Source organism: Rhodamnia argentea, chromosome 6 (genome assembly GCF_020921035.1).
Source record: "Rhodamnia argentea isolate NSW1041297 chromosome 6, ASM2092103v1, whole genome shotgun sequence".
Lineage (NCBI taxonomy): Eukaryota > Viridiplantae > Streptophyta > Magnoliopsida > Myrtales > Myrtaceae > Rhodamnia > Rhodamnia argentea.
The window spans coordinates 7,824,958-7,845,057 of NC_063155.1; the positions used below are offsets into that span (position 1 = coordinate 7,824,958).

A 20,100-nucleotide genomic window follows, 5' to 3' on the forward strand; every position below is an offset into this window, starting at 1 on the left:
ATTAGATCTAGAGTTGATCAACGGTAGTCATTGAGAGGCTTCTTGTATAAATAGGGGAGCTTTCTCCCTCAATTGTATCATCCAACACTTGAGCAATACAAAGCATTCTCTTTAGCGAGCGATCTTTGGGAAAGACTTAACTTAGGCATTCTAATGATCCAACGAAGCCTAAAGCGCCACACGATTTGATCCCAAGAAATAAGAAATCGGCCCCTGACACGAGAGGGATGTGGTGCTGATTAGGGTTTTTGATTAGGTAGAAAACACTATAGCTGCTAAAATATATTTTAGAATATTAGATTTAATTTTATATCTAAAAAAGAAACAATGGTCGGTCCAATTAGGAGGTCTATTGATCCGGTTTTCCTTGGAATTGAAAAATGGAATGCCTAGCCTATTGGTTTCATTTTTAGGAGTTGAAGCTCCTTGGAACCGAACTAAATCGGCCAATTTGATTGGTTCGCATGATGACCGGTCAATTTTCAATTCGTTCAGTTCATTATACTTAGCTTTATTCTCAATCGATCAAAGTAAAAGAGATAGGGTTGAAACAATTATTGAGAAAAGAAAAAATTAAATTTCTGATTTTTTTTTTATGAGCTGTAACAAAGGTAAAGAAGAAACGACAAAAGGGCACCAGAAAAGGGGCAAACCCAAATCAACGTCACATTTAGTTGGACTCGGTGGAGGGGAGGACCAAGTGAAAGCTCTCTACGATTATTTTATTAAAAATGATTAATTTTTTAATATTAAAATAGGGCAAATAGAGGGGTGGTGCTAGCTATTATTATGAATGTTGTCACTGTATGGGATGGTAGTCGGTGTCGCCTCATGATTGATTTTTTTTTTTTCGCTTTCTTGTCGAGCTGAGATTTTTCTCACCCCTCAGCGAATCAAAGTGAGTTGAATGGCTTAAATTGGCATAAATATAAAAATTTTATAACTCAATTAGTAAAGAAAGAATTAATGACTAAATTAGCACAATTATAATATATTTAATACATTTTGGTAATTTCCTTTGCAAAAGCAACTCCCGGAGACTTTTGGTGAATCCCGGACATAGGCTCACACACCGATTTGCTGCTCGGGAGGAACATCCTCTAGGTCTCCATTTGCTTTCCCAAGTGAATGTAATAGAAATGCGTCACCGTCTATGATCTCCCCATTTTATTCTTCAGATGTACTAAAAAAAATGGCATTTAGAAAGTCCACAAATAATATAACTCATTGTGCGAGAAATAATTAAGAGGCGGGAGAATTTAGGTAATCAATTATTTTTATAAATATTTTTCAAATCGCTCATCTTTCGAAAAAGAAATGGGGCTTATAGTTAGATAAATGTTGAACGAGAGAGGATATCTATCGATCGTATTTTAAGAAATATCGTGATCAAATCCGATAAGTAATAAGTGCCATTTATTTTTGTAACCTAAAGGAAGGGAAATTTTCAAAAAAAGGCTCAAAGTGCCTTCATCTTCTCAAATAAAAGCTTGAAGTTGACTTTACTTCAAATAAGGGCCTGAAATGCCCTCATTGTCTCAAATAAGGGCTTGAAGTGGACATTGCTTTAGATAAATGCATGAATTGACCTTATCGGTCTCGAAAAAGGGCTTGACTCATTGGTAATAGGGTCATTTATTATTTATTATTTAATTTTTCCTTTTTAAAAAAAATTAAAAGTCAAAAATAAACAGATATAAGAGAGGGCCCTGGCGGCCCTCGCCTCTCGTCGGCGGGGTCGCCGGCCTCGCCACCGGCCATAGCTGCCGTAGCGGCCATAAATGGGAGGGCAACCCTTCCCGCTTGCCTATTATCTTTTTTTAAATTTTTTTAGTTGTTAATATAATTTAACTAAAAATAAGGTTAAATTGATGTTTTGATGAAAATTCCCTTGATCGGCCATAATATTTGGTCGGTCGGCCTACCAGGGAGGTCAGGCCCTTATTTGAAATAGGCATACCACCTTGAGAATCTTATTTGAGACAAATAGAGCACTTTGGGCCCTTATTTAAAATAAAGATCACTTCATGCCCTTATTTGAGAAAATGAATGCACTTGGGGCCATTATTTGAAATTTTCCTGTAAAAAAATGATTCCAATTTCTAAACTTGGGCCCATTAGCAATGATTCAGCCCATCTCAGCCTTCTATTCGCTAGGCCAGAAAGAAAGTAGAATGTGGACAATCTTGCCTTGATATAACTTGCTTCTCATTATTCCGCGACTTAACATCATGACTTTTCAAATGGTTATTTGAGTGTCGTGACCTTTAAAAAAACATCCACTATGCTAAAAATTTTTCAATCAATTAATTGAGTGCTTTGAATTTTAAAAAACATGCACCTTGAGTGTTGTAAATCTTAATGATACGTCCAGTTTTTGGGAGTGCAATGAGTTTTGAAAAACACACACTTTGATGCCATGAATTTCAAAAAATGTTCACCTTAAGTGTCATAAATCTTAATGATACGTGGAGTTTTTGGGAGTGCCATAACTTTTGAAAAATATTCACCTTAATGTCAAAAATTTTCAAGCAATCACTTGAGCGTCGTGACTTTAAAAAAACGTTCACCTTCAATGTTATAAATCTTAATGATAAGTCGAGCTTTTGGTGATGCCATGAATTTTGAAAAACGTACACCTTGATGCCAAAAATTTTCAAAAGTTATAAGATTATTCTTCTTTTCTTTCTCTTTCTTTTTTTTTTCTTTCTCCACTAGTTCTTGGGCCTCGACAACGGCCAATAGCTCAACCACAAAGGCTACCAGCCGAGCCCCAAGCTCAGGCGAGGCTGTTGTCGGCAGGTCGTGATGAAGGAAGGAGGAAAAAGAAAAGTAAAGAAAAGAAAAAGACAATATTTTTCACTGCTCGGCTGAAATAAAAATAAAACATTATTAAAAGGAGTGCACATAGGTAAATCAAATTCAATTTTTCATACCAAATAGTGGAAAAGTTTTGCTAGTTCATTTTCAGGTTTAATCCGAGCAACGAAAAATACTACCATTTTCTTGAAAAATAACTTTTTGAAAAATATTTTTTGGAAACATCACATTTTTCCCTAAACGAACGAAGCCTAATATCATAAATCTTGATGACATGTTGAGTTTTTGGGCACTCAGGCGATCGATTGAAAAGTCATGGCACTAAGTGAGGGTTGGGCAAAAATTATGGCATTGTGTCCTTCTCCCCAAATAAATAATTTCGTGTGCGTCGAGCAAGTTTTTTTTTTAAATTTTTTTTTTTTTAATAGGAGAGTATCAAGCGAGGGCCAGCGGCGCTTGAGAGTGTCAAAGGAAATGAGCAATAAAGAACAAAAGAGAGTTTTTGAGTGTCAAGCAAGTGTCAATGGTGTTTCCCTGGACTAAGCCTTTGGATATTCCCATTTGCCACTGTGTACATGCTCTAATGACATAGATGATTGAATGCCTTAGGCGTTTTCTGGTCCAAGTTGAGAGGAACATTTCACTATCGACAATGACATGCTGATTGCTGACACTCAGAAGAACCAATTCAGATGATGCACATCACAGTCTGGTCCACTTCCAATGCCACTTTGGTCAATATATACAGATGCTGCTGCTCTCACACTCGCCCACCCGCACACACACAAGGCGGTCGTTCGTCGGCGGTACCCAGAAAGAATGGAAAGGCGGCCGCACGTCCTGGCAATACCCTTCCCGGCACAAGGCCACGTGGGGCCTCTCATGAAGCTGTCACGCCAGGTCGCTCGTCGCGGGATCAGGGTGACGTTCATGAACACGGAGTCTGTTCACACTCGGATGCTTCAAGCATGGGGGGACGGTGATCGTCCTTGGGGTGGGATTGAGATGGCGACCATTCCAGACGGGATGGAAGAGATTAAGGACATGAGGGACATAGAGAAAGTTGCTGAGATGAGGGTGAAGGTCATGTCCGGTCGGCTCGAGGAGCTGTTGAGGAAGATGAATTCGTCTTGGGACGAAAAGGTCACCTGTGTCCTGGCCGACGCGACTCTCGGATGGGCCTTTGAGGTTGCTGAGAAAATGGGGATCAAGAGGGCCATGTTTTGGCCAACTGTTGTACCAGGGTTGGTCTTATCGATCTCCACCCCACGTCTCGTCGAGGCCGGCGTGATCGACAACTGCGGTATGTATCTTTCGACTTGTTTTAGCTTCGATAAGGAGTCTCTTTGAGCATGTGATTTTCCGGTGTCGTGCTTTCACCACCTGTTTTAAGTATAAATAGACACAGTTGGAACAGTCAATATGGAAACAACCTCAGAAAAGGCAAACTATCACAACCTGTCGCGCAGGCAAAGTTGAGAGCAAATTTCGTGGAAGAACAAAGTGAAAATTAAATCCTCGCCAAATTTTCGTGTAGGATCTGCTTCTTCGGACACGGCAATCCAGTTCTCGCCGAAACTTCCCGCCGTGAAAAGCGTAGATTTCCTATGGCGCTGTCCAGGTGACCAAAGAAGGGAGGAGATCATATTCAGACATGCTATGAGCGTGAACAAGGCTGTCCAAATCTCGAACTGGCTCCTCTGCAATTCATTCTACGAGCTTGATCATGCCGCTTGTGGATTGATCCCCGAACTACTACCTGTTGGCCCATTAACTTCTACGGATCGCCTTGGAAACTTTTGGGCAGAGGACCTCACTTGCCTGAACTGGCTCGACCTGCAACCTTGCGAATCAGTCATATACGTAGCCTTTGGAAGTCTGGCGGCTTTTGACCAAAACCAATTCGAAGAACTGGCCCTGGGACTTGAGCTCTCAGGGCACCCATTCTTATGGGTCGTGAGGTCAGGCTTCACTAACGTGGACGAGATCAAGTACCCAGATGGGTTCCTGGAGAGGGTATCTGATAGAGGAAAAATAGTTTCGTGGGTACCGCAAGAAAAGGTCCTCGCTCATCCTTCGGTTGCTTGTTTCATGACGCACTGCGGTTGGAACTCGATCATGGAGGGCATAAGCAACGGCGTGCCCTTCCTTTGCTGGCCCTGCTTCGCTGATCAGTTCTATAACAGGAGTTACATATGTGATACGTTGAAGGTGGGATTAGACTTGAAGGCAGAGGAGGCAGAGATCGTTTCCAGGCACAAAATACAAGCACAACTAGAACAGCTACTCTCTGATGTGCAGATAAAAGAAAATGCAGAGAGGCTCCGAGGGATGGCCAGGAGAAGTGTGTCTGAAGGGGGATCGTCCTCTACAAACATCCAGCATTTCGTCGAACAGCTGAAATGTTGTTCAGAAGCTGTCTATCACTGTGACTAAATAGTGCAAGTGTCCAGTACTCAATTTCATGGGATTAGTAATAAGAAATAAGGTTCACACCAGTAATCTCTCATGATGGTGAATGACAGATAGTATTGAGAAAATGAAGGGATTAACATGCATTTACTGAACCAACATGGTCCTAAGAGAGGATGAAAATTAGTCTCGTTTGGAAGCCTAAGCTGCAACATAGCAGACATAGCATGCATGCACTATTGAAACCATTCGGTCAGGTCAGCAAAAGTAGTACTTAGTAACTTAACTCTGAAAGTTACTCAGTCTCCCGATGCACAAGTTCAACAAAAAAAAATCTGTTGTACATAATAACAACCAGGAGCAGATTTATTCAGTGTAAATCGCGGAAAGGAAGAGGTAAACGACCGTTAGATAGACTACATCATCTGCCAAGATTTTCCAAGCCGTCAATATTTCAGATTTACACTCAAACAACAAACCAAACAATGCTATGGCTGAATCAAATTCCCAGCTACTCCATCTCAAATTCAGATTAGGAGTCGAACTCTTTTGAGATGTCTAACAAGATGAAATGGAAGAAGCATAGTAGGTTGGTCTAGTGCTGAATCATTGTGGACTACTACTGCCTCTAGTATATCAATAAAAGGCGAATTTTTTGCCTTGTTACCAAGAAATTTTCCTGAAATTTCACTATTTCCTTAAGCCATCTGTTAAGAAGCAACTTGCAAGTTAATACTTTCATTTCACAGTAATATTGAAAAAGCCTCTCAAGTCTCAAGTGGCTAATATAGACACTGGCAGTGTCTTGCAAGCAATTACTTGAGTAAAAAGAAAGCTGCAACTTCAACATTCTTATTGAAGTTATTTCATTTTGTCTTTTCGGATTTTCTATGACATAGTATCGTGTCAATTGGTTCATCCGTCGGGAAACTATCAGTGTTACATCTAAGTGACTAGTCTGCTGCATTTGTCTGCTCTGCAGTTCAATTGCTTCAAGAGATTCCACTGGAGAACAACAGGGCTTAGATTTTACCCATGGTACTTTAAGGCTCAATGATAAACAAAGGCTGCAAGAAAGATGAAAAATCAGCAGAACACACATATTTCAGATACCAGGATGATAGAGAGAGAGAGAGAGAGAGAGAGAGAGAGATTTACTGTGTCCAAGCTAACTGGTTTAGCATCCTCTACAAGTATCTCAACCACAGTTCCACTCTGATCAGCCTGACATAAAAAAAGGAGCTATGTTGGTGCTGAAGAAATTAGCCAGCATGCAATACAAAATCTCTATTTATTATTGAAGGTAATAAATAATGTTAGTATCTTTGCTTCAAATATTCTAATAAAATATGCAGGATAGGTAAGTTTTTCTTCAGTTTTCAAAAGAAGCCACTTTCCAGTCAGGAATGCTAAACGGAACAAATAACTTTTCAATAGATTAGCCATGGGACAACTGAAACCAATTAAAACACTCAAAACACCTTAAAAGAAGAACCCAATTAACATTCCAACTCATTGTTTTTCCCATCTTCTCCTTTCTGAAGATTCACACTTTGGCTTTCTAGCAAAAAAAGGTTGCCTTACTGAAATCTCTACTTCTAACCAATAATTCCTGTAGGTGCTCAGTACTATCTGTACTGACCTGGATCACAGGAAGAAAGAAGTACATGCAAATTAAACAGGTTAACCAAATTCTAGATATAGACACTTACTTCAATCTCATTCATCAACTTCATGGCCTCAATGATGCATACAACCTGACCCTTTTGAACCTTGTCTCCAACCTGAGGAACAAGAAGAAAACATGATATTGGAAAAGCCAGTTAAGGAACACTCCACTTGGGGAATGATATAGTCAGATCTCCTTTGGTAAACCCAAAGGTCCTAAAAGGTTGATTCTTAATCTATTGTCCTTAAAGAAGTTGATCACATCCTGATAATTGCCCCACGACGTATGTTGACTTCAGGGTATGGTATGATCACGCTTCTGAGATCAAGTACTCAAAAGCACTACACTTAAAGATCGAGCACTGAATAAAACTTGAGGAACTGTAAGCATAGACATACAAGAAAATCGGATGAAGTCCACCATTGGCACATAAGAAAGAAACTGGATTGAATTTGCATAGCAACACACAAAAGCCAAAACTGTATGCTAATATGTAATTTGGGTTTTAGTCTTTTTAAGATGACTCATGGTTTCTGCTGTCTAAAGGCAGTTCGCATTTCTGCAAAATCTTCATGACCATATATCATCACATAATGAAAAAGAAGATCTGGAGTGCTTCCTATTCCAAATCCAAGTTGATGTAGAAAAGGAGGCTACCGTCCAACTTGAGATTGATCGTCTGGGAAGTCGTATAAAAGAACATGTAGATGTACACCCATACTCATTTATCAGAAACTATTCTTAATCTTTCAAATGCAGAAGCATGCACAACCAACTTCTAAAATGCATTGTGTTTCATCCCTCTCTTCTCCCATAATGTATGACTTGGGGCAAGTTGTATGCTTATATCAGAATATGCAGGAGCTGCATAAACATATGGCCACAAAGATTGAACGATGCGGGAGTTTACCTTGACAAAAGGTGGTGAGCTGTCGCGACCTAAAAATCATGTTTAGGTTAATGGATTATCAGGCTAATTTTAATGACTAACTTGATACGGACTCTCCCAAGCCCTACCAAATTGCAACTTTGATTAATTAGAATGATTTAAAATTTGGAGTCGCCACTAACCATTTTTGGTAGGTTGGTTAGATACCTAAATAAAATAGCGGGAGAACTATTTTATTCCTACGAACCAGAGATTAAGGATTCGGGGATTTGGTTACATTAACTAATTAAAGCTAATGTCCTTTCGGTACCTTAATTCCATGAGATGTCCCAAATCGACGACTCAAGCTTGATTGAATTTAGGCTCGAACGAGGTGTTTTTATGTTTTCATTTATTTAGAATGGATGCAATGCACGACATGCAAGACTAACCTATATGCAAAAATTAACTAATCAATTAAAGCATGCAAGATGACATGGCATTAATCCGTATATGACGTAAAACGCAAGGCAATCTACTCTAACTATGCATGACATGGATAACGTAGGCGGCATAAGAGCGAATACGCAATCAATTAGATTCAACATGCAAGAACCGTATGCGAAGACTATGTGAGATGCAAAAATTGTACGCTTGATGTAGATGGTATGCAAATTCTAAAATATATGACTTCAGCATGTGGATTAAAGTGGCTAGCCTAAATGAATGAATCCCGACGTGGTTCTACATGACGTGCGAATGACTTGGTGTAGTGGCAAAGAGAACACAACATGATGACATGGCAAGCTATGATATATAATTGTGCGAACATGTGATTTTCAGAAATATGATGTATGAATGTGCAAATTTCGAAAAATATGGTAAATGATGCAATGATATTCAAAAAACATGACATGTTAATACGAGATGATACAAAAATATGCATGAATGACATGAGATACGGCAAGATACGCAAGATATGAAGTGAGCAGATTTTTTTATTTTGGCAATATAATATGCATGAAACTAAAGATGATTCAAAGATATGCAAGTGATTTTGAAAATGTAGAATGCAAGATGGGATACTCGAAAATATATGAAGTGAATTTGGCTAGGTAAATGAAATAATGCAAACATAGATATGCATGGAACATGAGATATGTAAAAAAAAAATGTAGATATGCAATGAGAGATTTTTTTTTGCAATTTTTTTGTAAATAAGATGAGATATGCATGAAATCACAAAAGATGACAATGAACTGATTTTCATTCCTTTTCTTTGAATTTTCGGCCAAATTAAGAATATTCTGATTTGATTCTCTTTACCTAAATTTTAAAGATAAACTTAATGAGATAAAGTTTTTAGGAAACCTTATCTTCCTAAAGATTTAATCGGACATAGTTTATAAGAAACCATATCTCACTAATTTTTAGGATTTTTTTTAAAGTTTATCAGGAAATTTAAATCAAACAAGATCCCAATCAATTGCAGAATATCAATCCAATCGGATAATTCAAGATAGCAATCCGGATAAGTCGAAACGAATCAAACCCCATCCTCTTGCATTTTTTCAAAAAAGGATATTCATAAATCTAAATTCGGCGTTTTGAAGATAGCAAATCGGATCTAAACGGCGATAGATCAGATTAACTAAATTCCCATCTTTATTAAGTTGGAGGGTCGTATTCGAACGGCGACGGACAAGTTTATCCAACTTAACATAGATGTTGCCTATTAGGAAATAAATTTCCTAATTTAGATTTAAGGTTTTTTATTCTGAAAATATATTCAATAATTCCAATTTCCAAAATTTTGATGAGAATTAGGGTTTTTGATGTGTGAAAATTGCACCTTGAACTCTTTTCCGAAAATTCAGTGTTAAACCCCAAAATCAGCAAGCAAAACAGCATGGAATTCATACAAAACAGCAATCAAAAGAAGTAAAATACTTACCTTCATGCTCCCACAAATATCTGCATGGTTAGTGATCATAGAACTTGCAAAACGAGATCGATGCAGACAAAACAGCACATAAACAGCATAAAACAGCAAGTGAACAGTGGCAAAACAGCATGTTTTTCAACGTAGAATATCATCAAAACAAACCCATGAAAGTATAGAGGGATTGCCTTAAATTGAGCCCAAAAAATCCGCACCTTTAAAAGCTGTGAATTTGTCTGAAAATCACTTTCAAGCAGTGCTGTCTTTTGATGCAAAAAGCAGGGTAACAGCCTCTATAACAGCAGCAAATTCGTCCTTAAGCTGCGGGAATCTCCAACACCAAGTGGCAACGAACTCCAAACTGAACAACAGAGCAATAGTAGGGCAGAAAATGCTGCTATAGGTACTAGAACCGCAACAATAGAGTAAAAATTGCGTAATAGAACCAAAACCGCAGTGATAGGGTAATAACCGCAGCAACAGGCTCACAACCGCAGCTATAGATGGGAAAACCGCAGTAAAAAGTTCTTGAAACGCAGCAACAGGGGAGATGGTAAGATTGAGCGACGAGAGGAGCAAGGAGGCGGACAGATGGTGTGACGAATTCGACCAAAGGAGGAAAATCTCGACCGTAGGGAAACTTTCAACTTCTTTGTTCTCCCTTTCGCTCTGAAAAATTCTGAAAGTATTTCAATCTGTGGAACCCCTAAACCCTAAGCATAACTGTGTATTTATAGAACAAAGGGTTGCACGCAAGCGTAGGGTTTACCGACGACCGTTCGATTCAAAACTCTTATTAGATATCGATCGTCGGATTGAAAATTTTGACTTTTGAGGAGTCCTATTTATTAAAAATAGCTAGAATTTTAGTCCAAATGAGGACTCCCACAAGTTGGACCAAAATCCTAGGCTTTTGTGGGCTCATTTTGTCATTCCAAACCCAATTGGATCTTAACTAATCAAATAGATAATTAATTTAGGCCTTTTTGCAATTTTAAGAGCTCAAACGGGCTGTTTTAAGTCCAAATTATGATAAAAATTCGGCATCCCTCTTGGCCTCATTCGAAATTTTCAAACTAGTCTGGTCCAGCTGCCTATCAAATTAAGCTCAATTGACCCGACATCTGACCCTAAATGCCATAACATGCTTTTGACTGACGGAAAATAAATGTGCTATGCATGATAAAATTATTTTTGTGAGAACCATTACTAATTCTCATTTTTATGAAGTGATAAATGAAAGTTAAAATTTAGGTGTCAACACGCCTGGAGCAGGAGATCGATAAAATGTTCCAGCCATGGGGCATTTGAGTGGCGGATGTGATGGTGTGCTTGGCTTTGCAGCAGGAGCTGCTGGCATGGAACTAGGGGTTGAAAGAACCGGGTTAGAAGCAGCAGGGGCAAGAACTGGTGTCGCAGGGGGTCCTGGAGGAAGCATGGCTTGCGGAGAAGGGGGTGGCCCCATATAAATGGAAGCAGCAACAGGCGGCTGCTGGAGAGCATCCTTTTTCCTGATGGTGACCTCACAGTCCGTCTGCTTTAGTTGCAGCTCAACAACATCTCGTGAATCAACTAACCTGTCAAACAATGTGGTGGATGAACTCTAAAACAAAACAAATGATATTACTTATTCTTTTCTTGGTTAGGCGATAATCAAACTCAATACAGTCTATTGCTAGGGGGATAGCGGCTTTTGCCAACAGGACAAACCCTTTGTCTTGAAAAATTTCCTTCATTGTATTAACAGCCACATGAAAAACAGAATACCCAGATAGGTAATAATTTGCTTTCAAGAGCAAAGTAGAGCAAGCTTAAACATACTCAACGAGGTCCGCCACTTGATTCATGAAAGCTGAAATGGATGATGTGTCAGGCAGGCGAATTTCCTTCTTTGCCGCGTCTGCATCTGTTTCAGTGCCTGCAACAGAAACCTGCAAATAGAGAAGGTAGCCAAGAAGTGAAGAACTAATCGAGATGTAGCGTGGGCATTATGTACAGAAGACAACTCGATGGGAACCGAGCCATCAGTCATTATTTACTACTCAGTGGTGCTTCCCTCATTGGAAAGAGCATTCACTCTTGAAACGAGAGATCGGCATCGACTAGAGTCACTAGACTGCTGCGCAAACTTCACAAGTACAGACACCATCAGCACAAAGAAGAGCGGAAATCTAATTTATTCATATTTCCATGCAATCCATCTCCAAATTACGCTTATCTATGATTCGTCCACGACCGTGAGCTTTCAAAGGAGACAATCAAATTAGGTCTACAAAACGCAACGTCTGACGAAGACCACATCTGTTCCGGCGCAAGAGCACAGAGTCCGTACTGACCCGGAGACTCGAACGAGCAAGCGGCGACGCGCTGAAGAACCCGCGCCCTAGATTCAAGGCCGAGGCCGATCGGAGCTGGTCGGTGCTGCGGCGGCGGCGGGGGGCCTGGATCGGTGGCGGAGAGGATCCGAGGGAGGCGGAGGGACTGGGGCAGCGGATCGAGAAGGACGCCATGGATGGGAGCAGGGAGGGAGAGAGCGGTTCTGCTCGCGGAATCTGGCGAGAGAGGATCGAAGGGGGTGGAGATGGTGGGAGCGGATTGGGGAAATGGCAAAGGAGTTTGGACTGAGAAATCGAAGAGAGAGAGAGAGAGAGCGGCCATATCTGGGGGCGATGCCTGCGAGGTCTCACTCTCTCTCTCTCTCTGTTCGCGCCAACGGTGTCCAACTACCGCAGACGATTTCACGCTCATAGCCGTTGGGAATTTTCCTTTTTGCCTATTTATTTATTTATTTTTTTCGTGCGAATTTGTTGAGGACTCAAAACTCTCATTGGAAACACAAATTTTAACTCGAGCCTTAATTCTGGGCTCAAAACTTTTTTTTTTTATCTCATAAAAAAGACACGGACTTTTAACTAGGGTCCGTGTTCTCGTGCCAAGACTTTCCTTTTTCGTCTCAATTGAAAAAAAAAATATTGCTAAAGAAGCATCAACTTTCGGTCGATACCTAAACCCGGCTTTCATCAAGTTTCCGCCAATTATACGTGGAATGACGTGTCAAATGTTTACTGGCATTGTTTGGGAGGAAACTTTGACGGAAGCAAAATATCGGTACACATCAAAAGTTTGTGATTTTATAGTAGGCGAAAGAAGAGTTTGGGCTACATTTGGGACACGAGCTAAAGTTAATGCTTTTTTATAAGACCAGAAAAACTAGGTTATATTTGGAAAGAGAGCTAAAGATGGTATTTGTTTAATGAGACTAATAAAAAGTTTGGGCTAGATTTGGGATCTCACGTAGGGTATGTTTGTTGCATAGAATTATTTGAAGAATATTTTTTTAAAAAAAATGATATCTTTAATCACTTACAAAATTGAATGAATGCAAAATATTTTCATCACCCATGAAAAAAATTAAATATAAAATATTATCGATAATGAAAATAATTTCTATTAACTAACTTTTCTAAGTGAAATAACCAATCATTTTTTGGATAAATGCACCCTTAAAATCAGTGTCTTTTTTCATGGGAATATTCTCGTGAAACCTCTGCATGGAAATATGAAGTTTTTCTGTGGAGTCGTGCTCTGTGAATCCTCTGCATTATTAACCAAATATTATTTTGACAAAAAAAAAAAAAAACCAAATAATGCTACCGGTTTTGAAAAATTTGAAATTATATCTTTGGAAGTAGGAAAATTTTTTATTTTATGTATTTTTTTTCTTTCTAGTAAATCTTCTAGAATATACTCTAGGGTATATAAATACTCCCATAAGCTTAATGGAAATAAATTATGATTTCCGATTCAATATCTTGCTTATATGATTCCAAATCTTCCAAAATCGATAGCATAATATTTGGTTGATACAAGGAGAAATCAAATGGAGAATCGGTTCCAAAGACACTCACGGCATCATTTTGGCGCATGATGTGGAGAATCGATTCCAAAGCAGAGAAGTTCAAATTAAGAGGAGACATAAGGAGAAATCAAAGACACATCTCTTGGATTCCAAAGGGATTATGAAACGCGAAGCAATCGTTCTCGCAGCTTTGTTCATCAGTTCTATCCGTCGTTCACCACCATGGGAGATCACAGAAGCCCAGGAGATTGATTGCTCGAACGCCAGCACGGTATAGTCACAGTCATGGACCAGCTTCCGAGCAGCGCTTCAGCTGTTCGACGAAATGACGGACGTTTGTGGAAGACGACCCCCCTTCGGAAACGCTCCTTTTGGCCATTCCTCGGAGCATCTCTGCGTTCTCCTTTATTTGCGCATCGGAGAGGAGCCGTTCTAGCTGTGCTTGTATCTTGTGCCGGGAGACCACGATCTCCGCCTCCCCTGCCTCCAATTCCAGCCCCACCTTCAGCGTGTCGCATATGTAGCTCCGGTTATAGAACTGGTCCGCGAAGTAGGGCCAGCAAAGGAAGGGCACGCCACTGCTTATGCCCTCCATGGTCGAGTTCCAGCCGCAGTGCGTGACGAAGCAAGAAACCGAAGGATGGGCGAGGACCTTCTCCTGCGGCGCCCACGAGACTATTTTCGCTCTGTCCGATACCCTCTCCGAGAACCCATCTGGGTATCTGATCTCGTCCTCGTTCGTGAAGTCAGACCTCACCACCCACAAGAATGGACGCCCCGAGAGCTCGAGCCCCAGGGCCAGTTCTTCGAATTGGTTTTGGCTGAAAGCCGCTATGCTTCCGAAGGCTGCGTATATGACTGACTTGGGAGGTTGCAGGTCGAGCCAGTTCAGGCAGGTGAGGTCCTCTGCCCAAAAGCTTCCCAAGCCATCGGCAGAGGTTAGTGGGCCAACAGGTAGTAGTTCGGGTATCAAGACGCAAGTGGCGCGATCGAGCTCGTAGAATGAGTTGCAGAGGAGCCAGTTCGAGATTCGGACAGTTCTGTTCACAGTCATGCAGTATCCGAATATGATAGCCTGCCGTAGTTGGTCGCCGGGGCAGCGCCATAACAAATCCGTGGCTTTCACGGCGGGAAGTTCCGGGGAGAGCTGGATCGCCGTGTCCTTGGAAGCAGATCCTACAGAGAAATCTGGTGAGGACTTCATTTTCAAGTATGCTTCCTTGAAATTTGCTTTCAACTTTGCCTTTGTTGGTGACCAGTCGTTACATCTGCGTTTTCCTAAGGTGGTTGTGATTTTAACTGTTCCAAATGTGTGCTTGTATATACTTGAAACGGGTGGTTGAAAGCAGAATACCCGGAAAATCGCATGCTCGAAGGACGGATTCGTCGCGATATCCTCATCGAGGATAAAGCGGGTCGAAAGATACGTACCGCAGTCGTCGATCATGCCGGCCTCGGTGAGACGTGGGATGGAGAGCGATAAGACCAGGCCTGGTACAGCAGTAGGCCAGAACATAGCCCTCTTGATCCCCATGCTATTGGCGACCTCGAAAGCCCATCCGATGGTTGCGTCGGCTACGACGCAGGTGACCCTTTCGTCCCGAGACGAATTCATCTCCCTCAACAACTCCTGGAAATGACGGGACATGACCTTCGCCCTCGTCTCGGCAACTTCCTCTTTGTCCCCCATGTCCTTGACCTCTTCCATTCCTTCCAGCACGGTTGCTCTCTCGATCTCGCCCCAACAACAACAATCCCCGTCCCCCGACGCTTGGAGCATTCGAGCATGGACTGACGCCGTGCTCACAAACGTCACCCTGATCCCTTGACGAGCGATCTGACACGACAGCTTCAGGAGAGGCCCCACGTGGCCTTGCGCCGGGAAGGCTATCGCTACGACGTGCGGCCACCTCTCCATACTTTCCAATGCCGCCGATGAACAACAGCCTTGTGCGTCTGCGGCGTGCGTGGGGGGGTGTGTGGGAATAAGTAGTAGTACTACTACTACTACTCCGCATGCATATCTGAACTGGTTTTTCCTTTGGTTTTTCTGTCTGTCTCCTTCTTGCAGATAAACATAGGCATGGCCGGAAGAAAATGACCTTACGGATGAATGGGCCATGAAAATTAGACTGACAAGAATAATCAAGAAATCCAAGATCCCGATGATCAGCTTATGAGCATGGACTCCATCTTTCTTATTGAACCTGTGAATTTTTGTGAAAAAAGTCCAGAAAATTTTAAATCTGTTTTGAATTTTACAATCGAGTCCTAAATCTTTTCAAATTTTACCAATTGAGTCATATATCTTTTCACGTTTTATCAATTGAGTCATTCAGCCAATTTGATTAAAAATCACCGATATGAACGCAGGCCGTCTTATGTGACACGATCGGCTGACGTGGATAAATTTTAACAATATCTTATTTTTTTTCATATTTTTTCTTTCTCTTCTTTTTTTTTTTTTTTTACTTTTGTGTGATGTGGTTAGGGAGGGCCACAATCCTCGACTATCCCATCACATGGTGAGGCTAGCTAGGTCCGTGGCCTCAAAGAAGAGAACAGGTGAGGGTGTTGCCATCCTCACCCATGGCCGACGAGGGCCTGGCAACCCTCACCTAGTGGCTAGGTCCTTGCTAGCCACAATAAAGAAAAAAGCAAAGAAAAAAAATAAAATAGTTAAAAAAATCCACGTAAGAGACAACCGTGTTATGTAGGACGGCCAACGTCCACATTAGTGATTTTCGATCAAAATTGGCTTGATAGACTTAATTGGCAAGACATGAAAATATTTGGGACTCAATTGACAAAATCAAAATGTTTGCAACCGAATTAGTACAATTGTAATAAGTTTGGAACTTTTTATACAATTTTCCCGTAAAATGTTCTACTTTGTTAACTCCACATTTTGCTTTCTTATTCATCAAAGTAATGAAGAAATTACCAAATCGCTCTCCGGGGAAAGCAAAGTGGGAGATATCGACTTCCATATTGTTCCAAACATGTCACTACCTAGCCCCAGTCATCATCACCGTCACACCAACGACCTTGAAAGAGGTTGATGGTAAAGTTGGTCTGTCTTCGACACACAACATTGATATGTCATATGACAACGACCATTATAAATATATTCATTTGTCTGTCTATTTCGGACCAAATTTACCTTTGAGGTGGATCACCATTTTTGAGCTGGGGTTTTTGGTCCGATCAATGGGTCCTTGCAATACTTGCTTCTTGATCTTATTATACTAGTACTTTCTCATCGATATAACTCTAGTTTGTCAGAAAAGTGGTGATATCGCGGACAGGACTCGGGGTCGGATCCGTAGTCTGTGCCTGACTCATCGCCCTTTTCCGTCCCTTGCTCGAGTTCGAATTGGGCCGAGGCAAGCTTCTTAACTACACGTCTTCTCCCATTACTCTACTTTTCTAAATGTATTACTGCTAATGACATGAGATCACAAAAGCATTGTTAGGTCAAAACTCAAAAGTTGCTCGCTCCCCAAAAAAAAAAAAAACCTGAATTTTTTTTTTCAGTAAAAGGAGAGGATCAGTTGGGTGAGAGACGAAAATCCATGAAGAGGCTCCGAAAGGCCCAACTAGCCCAATTAGTTCCAGGTTGGGCTCGAAATATCGGACGTTGGTGAAGAGCCCGACCCGCTAAAATCAGCCCGCAAAGCCCGAGCTTTCGGACTCGGGACGTGAATCAGAACCTAAAACCCTAATTCCTCTCTCTCTCTCTCTCTCTCTCTTTTTCTCTCCCGCACACGCTCAGAAGCAGATCCACGCTCTCTCCTTCGATCTCCGCCGCCGAGCGAACAGAGGGAAGAGGCAAGCGAGCGGAAGCGAAAATGGCGACGGCGACAACAGTGAAGGACGTTTCACCTCACGAGTTCGTCAAGGCGTACGCCGTTCATCTCAAGCGATCCGGCAAGGTCTCTTTCAATTTCGTGCATTTGCCTTCTTCCAATCTTTTTTTTTTTTTTTGGTCTCTTTTTATCGGTAATCATCTTGGCTCGATCGAAATTCGAGTGCCTCGTTGAGGGGTACCTAATTTAGTGAAGAGAAATCAATGAAGTTCGTGGATTGTGGGATCGAAGTTAGCATTTTTTCCCTGAGTTGGTTTCAATCTATTTGGAGAGTTCTTCGTCGCCAATCTCCGGTTTTGCCCCGTAATTATTTGTAAATAATGTAGCAAACCCAGTGTGATGCATTGCGTTGAAACTCTGAATTTAAGGTTTTTGCTGGTTGGTCTATTCGGACATGAGAGTCTACTGTTTAGGTTCTTGTTGTTCTCACAGTTTCCTTTTGACTGTGTTTAGGTTGAACTTCCTCACTGGACTGATATAGTCAAGACTGCTACGTTCAAGGAGCTCGCTCCATATGACCCTGATTGGTACTTTATCAGAGCTGGTACGTATGCTTCAGAACCCAATCGTGAGTAAGAAACATGGCGGACTTGTTAATCAATCGTCGATGTTATTGATATATCTCCTCTGGATTGCAGCTTCCATGGCCAGGAAGATTTATTTGAGGGGAGGTCTCGGTGTTGGTGCATTCCGTAGAATCTATGGTGGAAGCAAGAGGAATGGCAGTCGTCCGCCACATTTTTGCAAGAGCAGCGGCTCTGTAGCTCGCCACATTCTTCAGCAATTGGAGAAGATGAACATCGTCGATGTTGACCCTAGAGGGTGAGCTTTCTTGGCCAATTCACACTTCATTAACGGATTGGAGAATTGATCTCGTTTGGTTTATCATGATAACTACCATAATTGCCGGTCCTTTTGCATTGGGCGGGCAAAGTTGTTTCTTTTGCTCATGGGAGAGAGGTTCTATTCGAAAGTATATGCCATGGAAGCACATCACATTGGTTACTGATTTTGAAGTTTAAAGCATTCACGTCTTTTTGCATGAAGCACTTTTCGTTGATTAACTAGTGTAAAAGCACACATCTAGGTTGGCAGAATTTCTTTCCTTCTCCATGTATTAGATGTTATGGCTCGTGAAGCTATCGGCTTGATTCTCAGGCAGTGATATTTCATTAAATGACTTAATGAGATGGCTCTTGTGACTTGGAATGGATAAACTGTCCCTCTCTGTATGAACCGAGATATCACAGTATGCCTCTGCCTATGCCTACGGAAAGTTCTGAAAATTCTGCAGTTTGAAAATGTTCAATTTGGGACATGGAGACGTAACCAAAATGGTCCGAGTTGCTGTTCGGGACAGTTTAACTTTTTTAATCGATTGCTTAACCTTGTAATCTTTTCGTTTGCCAGCGGAAGGAGAATCACATCCAGCGGCCGGCGGGATCTGGATCAAGTTGCCGGAAGGATCATCATCCCCCAATGACAGGATTCAAGGCCCGGCACATGACTGTGGAAATGAGGCTGATAGTCTTTGTTCTTTTAAACGAACTGCTGTTTTTGTCTGAACAGATGCCTCTCTGGTTCTTGTTTTGTCACTCATGTCTCTTAGAATGCTACCCCAGTTGCTCTTGCTATTTTTAGTTATTTTCTAGTGGTAAAGTTGTGCTTATATCTATAAGAAGGGAGTTATTTACCAATGAAAATAACACGAATTTGCATTTGACGTTAATCGATTTATTGAAAAGAATGGATAAATTATCTCTTTGGTGTGTTAAATTGCAGCTCAAAACAATTTCCTCTATTGGTTAATTTCGTGGGGACATTTCACTTGTGCCCTCGTTATATGTCGTATCCTGGAAATTTGTAATATGTGTTTCTTCAGTTGTTTTACTCCGTATGCTAACCCAAAAAATTACGGCTGATTTTAGTAATTCAGATTATCTGGTCATATTTACATTTTCTATGAAATTATGAGGGGAAAATATCTTTTTTTTTTATTTAATATAGATTAAACCTATACAATTCCATTGTCAGATTGTTTGTTTCGCGTACTAGCTTAAATTTCTAATGGTAACAGTCTAAGTAACATCAACGCGTCATACGACACGTTATTACTTAAAAAATAAAGAGCTTTGACACATTCGGAGATATTATATTTTAAGTATATATTTTTATATATATGATAAATTATAATGTATATATAAAAATATCAGCGGTGAGATTTTTTTCTGTTAAGGATTTACACTTGTTTTTTGTTTTAATTTAAAATTGATCCCGTGCGTGTCGAAATGGAATATAGAGATGCTCGGCTCACATGTTCAGAGCGCGCATAACACCTATTAATCGCGTGTCGATTGTGTGTCGGATATCCATTTGACATGATACGGAGATTCGCGAAGAGCATCCGTGTGCGGGTTTGCGAAAAATGTTCGTGCTTCCTAGGTAACGGTTTATAGTGAGTTTAAACTTTTTGTTTCCTTTAAAACTGAAACAAGACAATATACGTATTTACAGTTGTTTCTATATGACAACCAGATTTAGTTATAGATAAAAGTAATTCGATTCCAAAGAGGAAGCTCTCATGTGCGGCGCAACGTAACCTGATTAGAGGTAATAAGCCAGAATCCACGTGGATGGATTTAGTTCCACGTCATCATTGAC

General features: G+C 40.9%; 4 protein-coding genes across 4 annotated transcripts; 2 read left to right on the forward strand and 2 right to left on the reverse strand.

The window, feature by feature from the left end:
• The first annotated feature begins 3,603 nt into the window (after positions 1–3,603).
• On the forward strand, positions 3,604–5,359 carry LOC115746112 (UDP-glycosyltransferase 83A1-like). Its single transcript, XM_030681824.2, has 2 exons — positions 3,604–4,123; positions 4,358–5,359. The coding sequence occupies exons 1-2, from the start codon at positions 3,640–3,642 to the stop codon at positions 5,254–5,256; spliced, it is 1,383 nt and encodes a 460-aa protein (XP_030537684.2). The 5' UTR covers positions 3,604–3,639; the 3' UTR covers positions 5,257–5,359.
• Positions 5,360–5,924: 565 nt separating this feature from the next.
• Positions 5,925–12,259, reverse strand: LOC115743709 (biotin carboxyl carrier protein of acetyl-CoA carboxylase, chloroplastic-like). Its single transcript, XM_030678625.2, has 8 exons — positions 12,048–12,259; positions 11,768–11,839; positions 11,533–11,642; positions 10,975–11,288; positions 7,812–7,828; positions 6,945–7,016; positions 6,391–6,456; positions 5,925–6,299 (listed from the first exon to the last, which is right to left on the reverse strand). The coding sequence occupies exons 1-8, from the start codon at positions 12,219–12,221 to the stop codon at positions 6,276–6,278; spliced, it is 849 nt and encodes a 282-aa protein (XP_030534485.2). The 5' UTR covers positions 12,222–12,259; the 3' UTR covers positions 5,925–6,275.
• A 1,399-nt stretch (positions 12,260–13,658) lies between these two features.
• Positions 13,659–15,488, reverse strand: LOC115741137 (UDP-glycosyltransferase 83A1-like). The gene is made up of 2 exons (XM_048281513.1): positions 15,002–15,488; positions 13,659–14,746 (listed from the first exon to the last, which is right to left on the reverse strand). Exons 1-2 carry the CDS (start codon positions 15,486–15,488, stop codon positions 13,854–13,856), a joined length of 1,380 nt encoding a protein of 459 aa, XP_048137470.1. The 3' UTR covers positions 13,659–13,853.
• Positions 15,489–17,314: 1,826 nt separating this feature from the next.
• On the forward strand, positions 17,315–19,055 carry LOC115740634 (40S ribosomal protein S19-3). Its single transcript, XM_030674161.2, has 4 exons — positions 17,315–17,505; positions 17,893–17,983; positions 18,078–18,261; positions 18,850–19,055. Exons 1-4 carry the CDS (start codon positions 17,422–17,424, stop codon positions 18,920–18,922), a joined length of 432 nt encoding a protein of 143 aa, XP_030530021.1. The 5' UTR covers positions 17,315–17,421; the 3' UTR covers positions 18,923–19,055.
• The last annotated feature ends 1,045 nt before the right edge of the window (positions 19,056–20,100 follow it).

Excerpts from the sequence above, each read along its gene's own strand:
- LOC115740634 (XM_030674161.2), top strand. The coding sequence starts at position 17,422 with ATGGCGACGGCGACAACAGTGAAGGACGTTTCACCTCACGAGTTCGTC. Across the intron at positions 17,984-18,077 it reads TTGGTACTTTATCAGAGCTG|CTTCCATGGCCAGGAAGATT; the intron begins GTACGTATGCTT and ends TCTGGATTGCAG. Across the intron at positions 18,262-18,849 it reads GTCGATGTTGACCCTAGAGG|CGGAAGGAGAATCACATCCA; the intron begins GTGAGCTTTCTT and ends TTCGTTTGCCAG.
- LOC115743709 (XM_030678625.2), bottom strand. The coding sequence starts at position 12,221 with ATGGCGTCCTTCTCGATCCGCTGCCCCAGTCCCTCCGCCTCCCTCGGA. Across the intron at positions 11,840-12,047 it reads TTGCTCGTTCGAGTCTCCGG|TTTGCGCAGCAGTCTAGTGA; the intron begins GTCAGTACGGAC and ends GTACTTGTGAAG. Across the intron at positions 11,289-11,532 it reads CAAGTGGCGGACCTCGTTGA|GTTAGTTGATTCACGAGATG; the intron begins GTATGTTTAAGC and ends ATTGTTTGACAG.
- LOC115746112 (XM_030681824.2), top strand. The coding sequence starts at position 3,640 with ATGGAAAGGCGGCCGCACGTCCTGGCAATACCCTTCCCGGCACAAGGC. Across the intron at positions 4,124-4,357 it reads CGGCGTGATCGACAACTGCG|GATCTGCTTCTTCGGACACG; the intron begins GTATGTATCTTT and ends ATTTTCGTGTAG.
- LOC115741137 (XM_048281513.1), bottom strand. The coding sequence starts at position 15,488 with ATGGAGAGGTGGCCGCACGTCGTAGCGATAGCCTTCCCGGCGCAAGGC. Across the intron at positions 14,747-15,001 it reads CGGCATGATCGACGACTGCG|GATCTGCTTCCAAGGACACG; the intron begins GTACGTATCTTT and ends ATTTCTCTGTAG.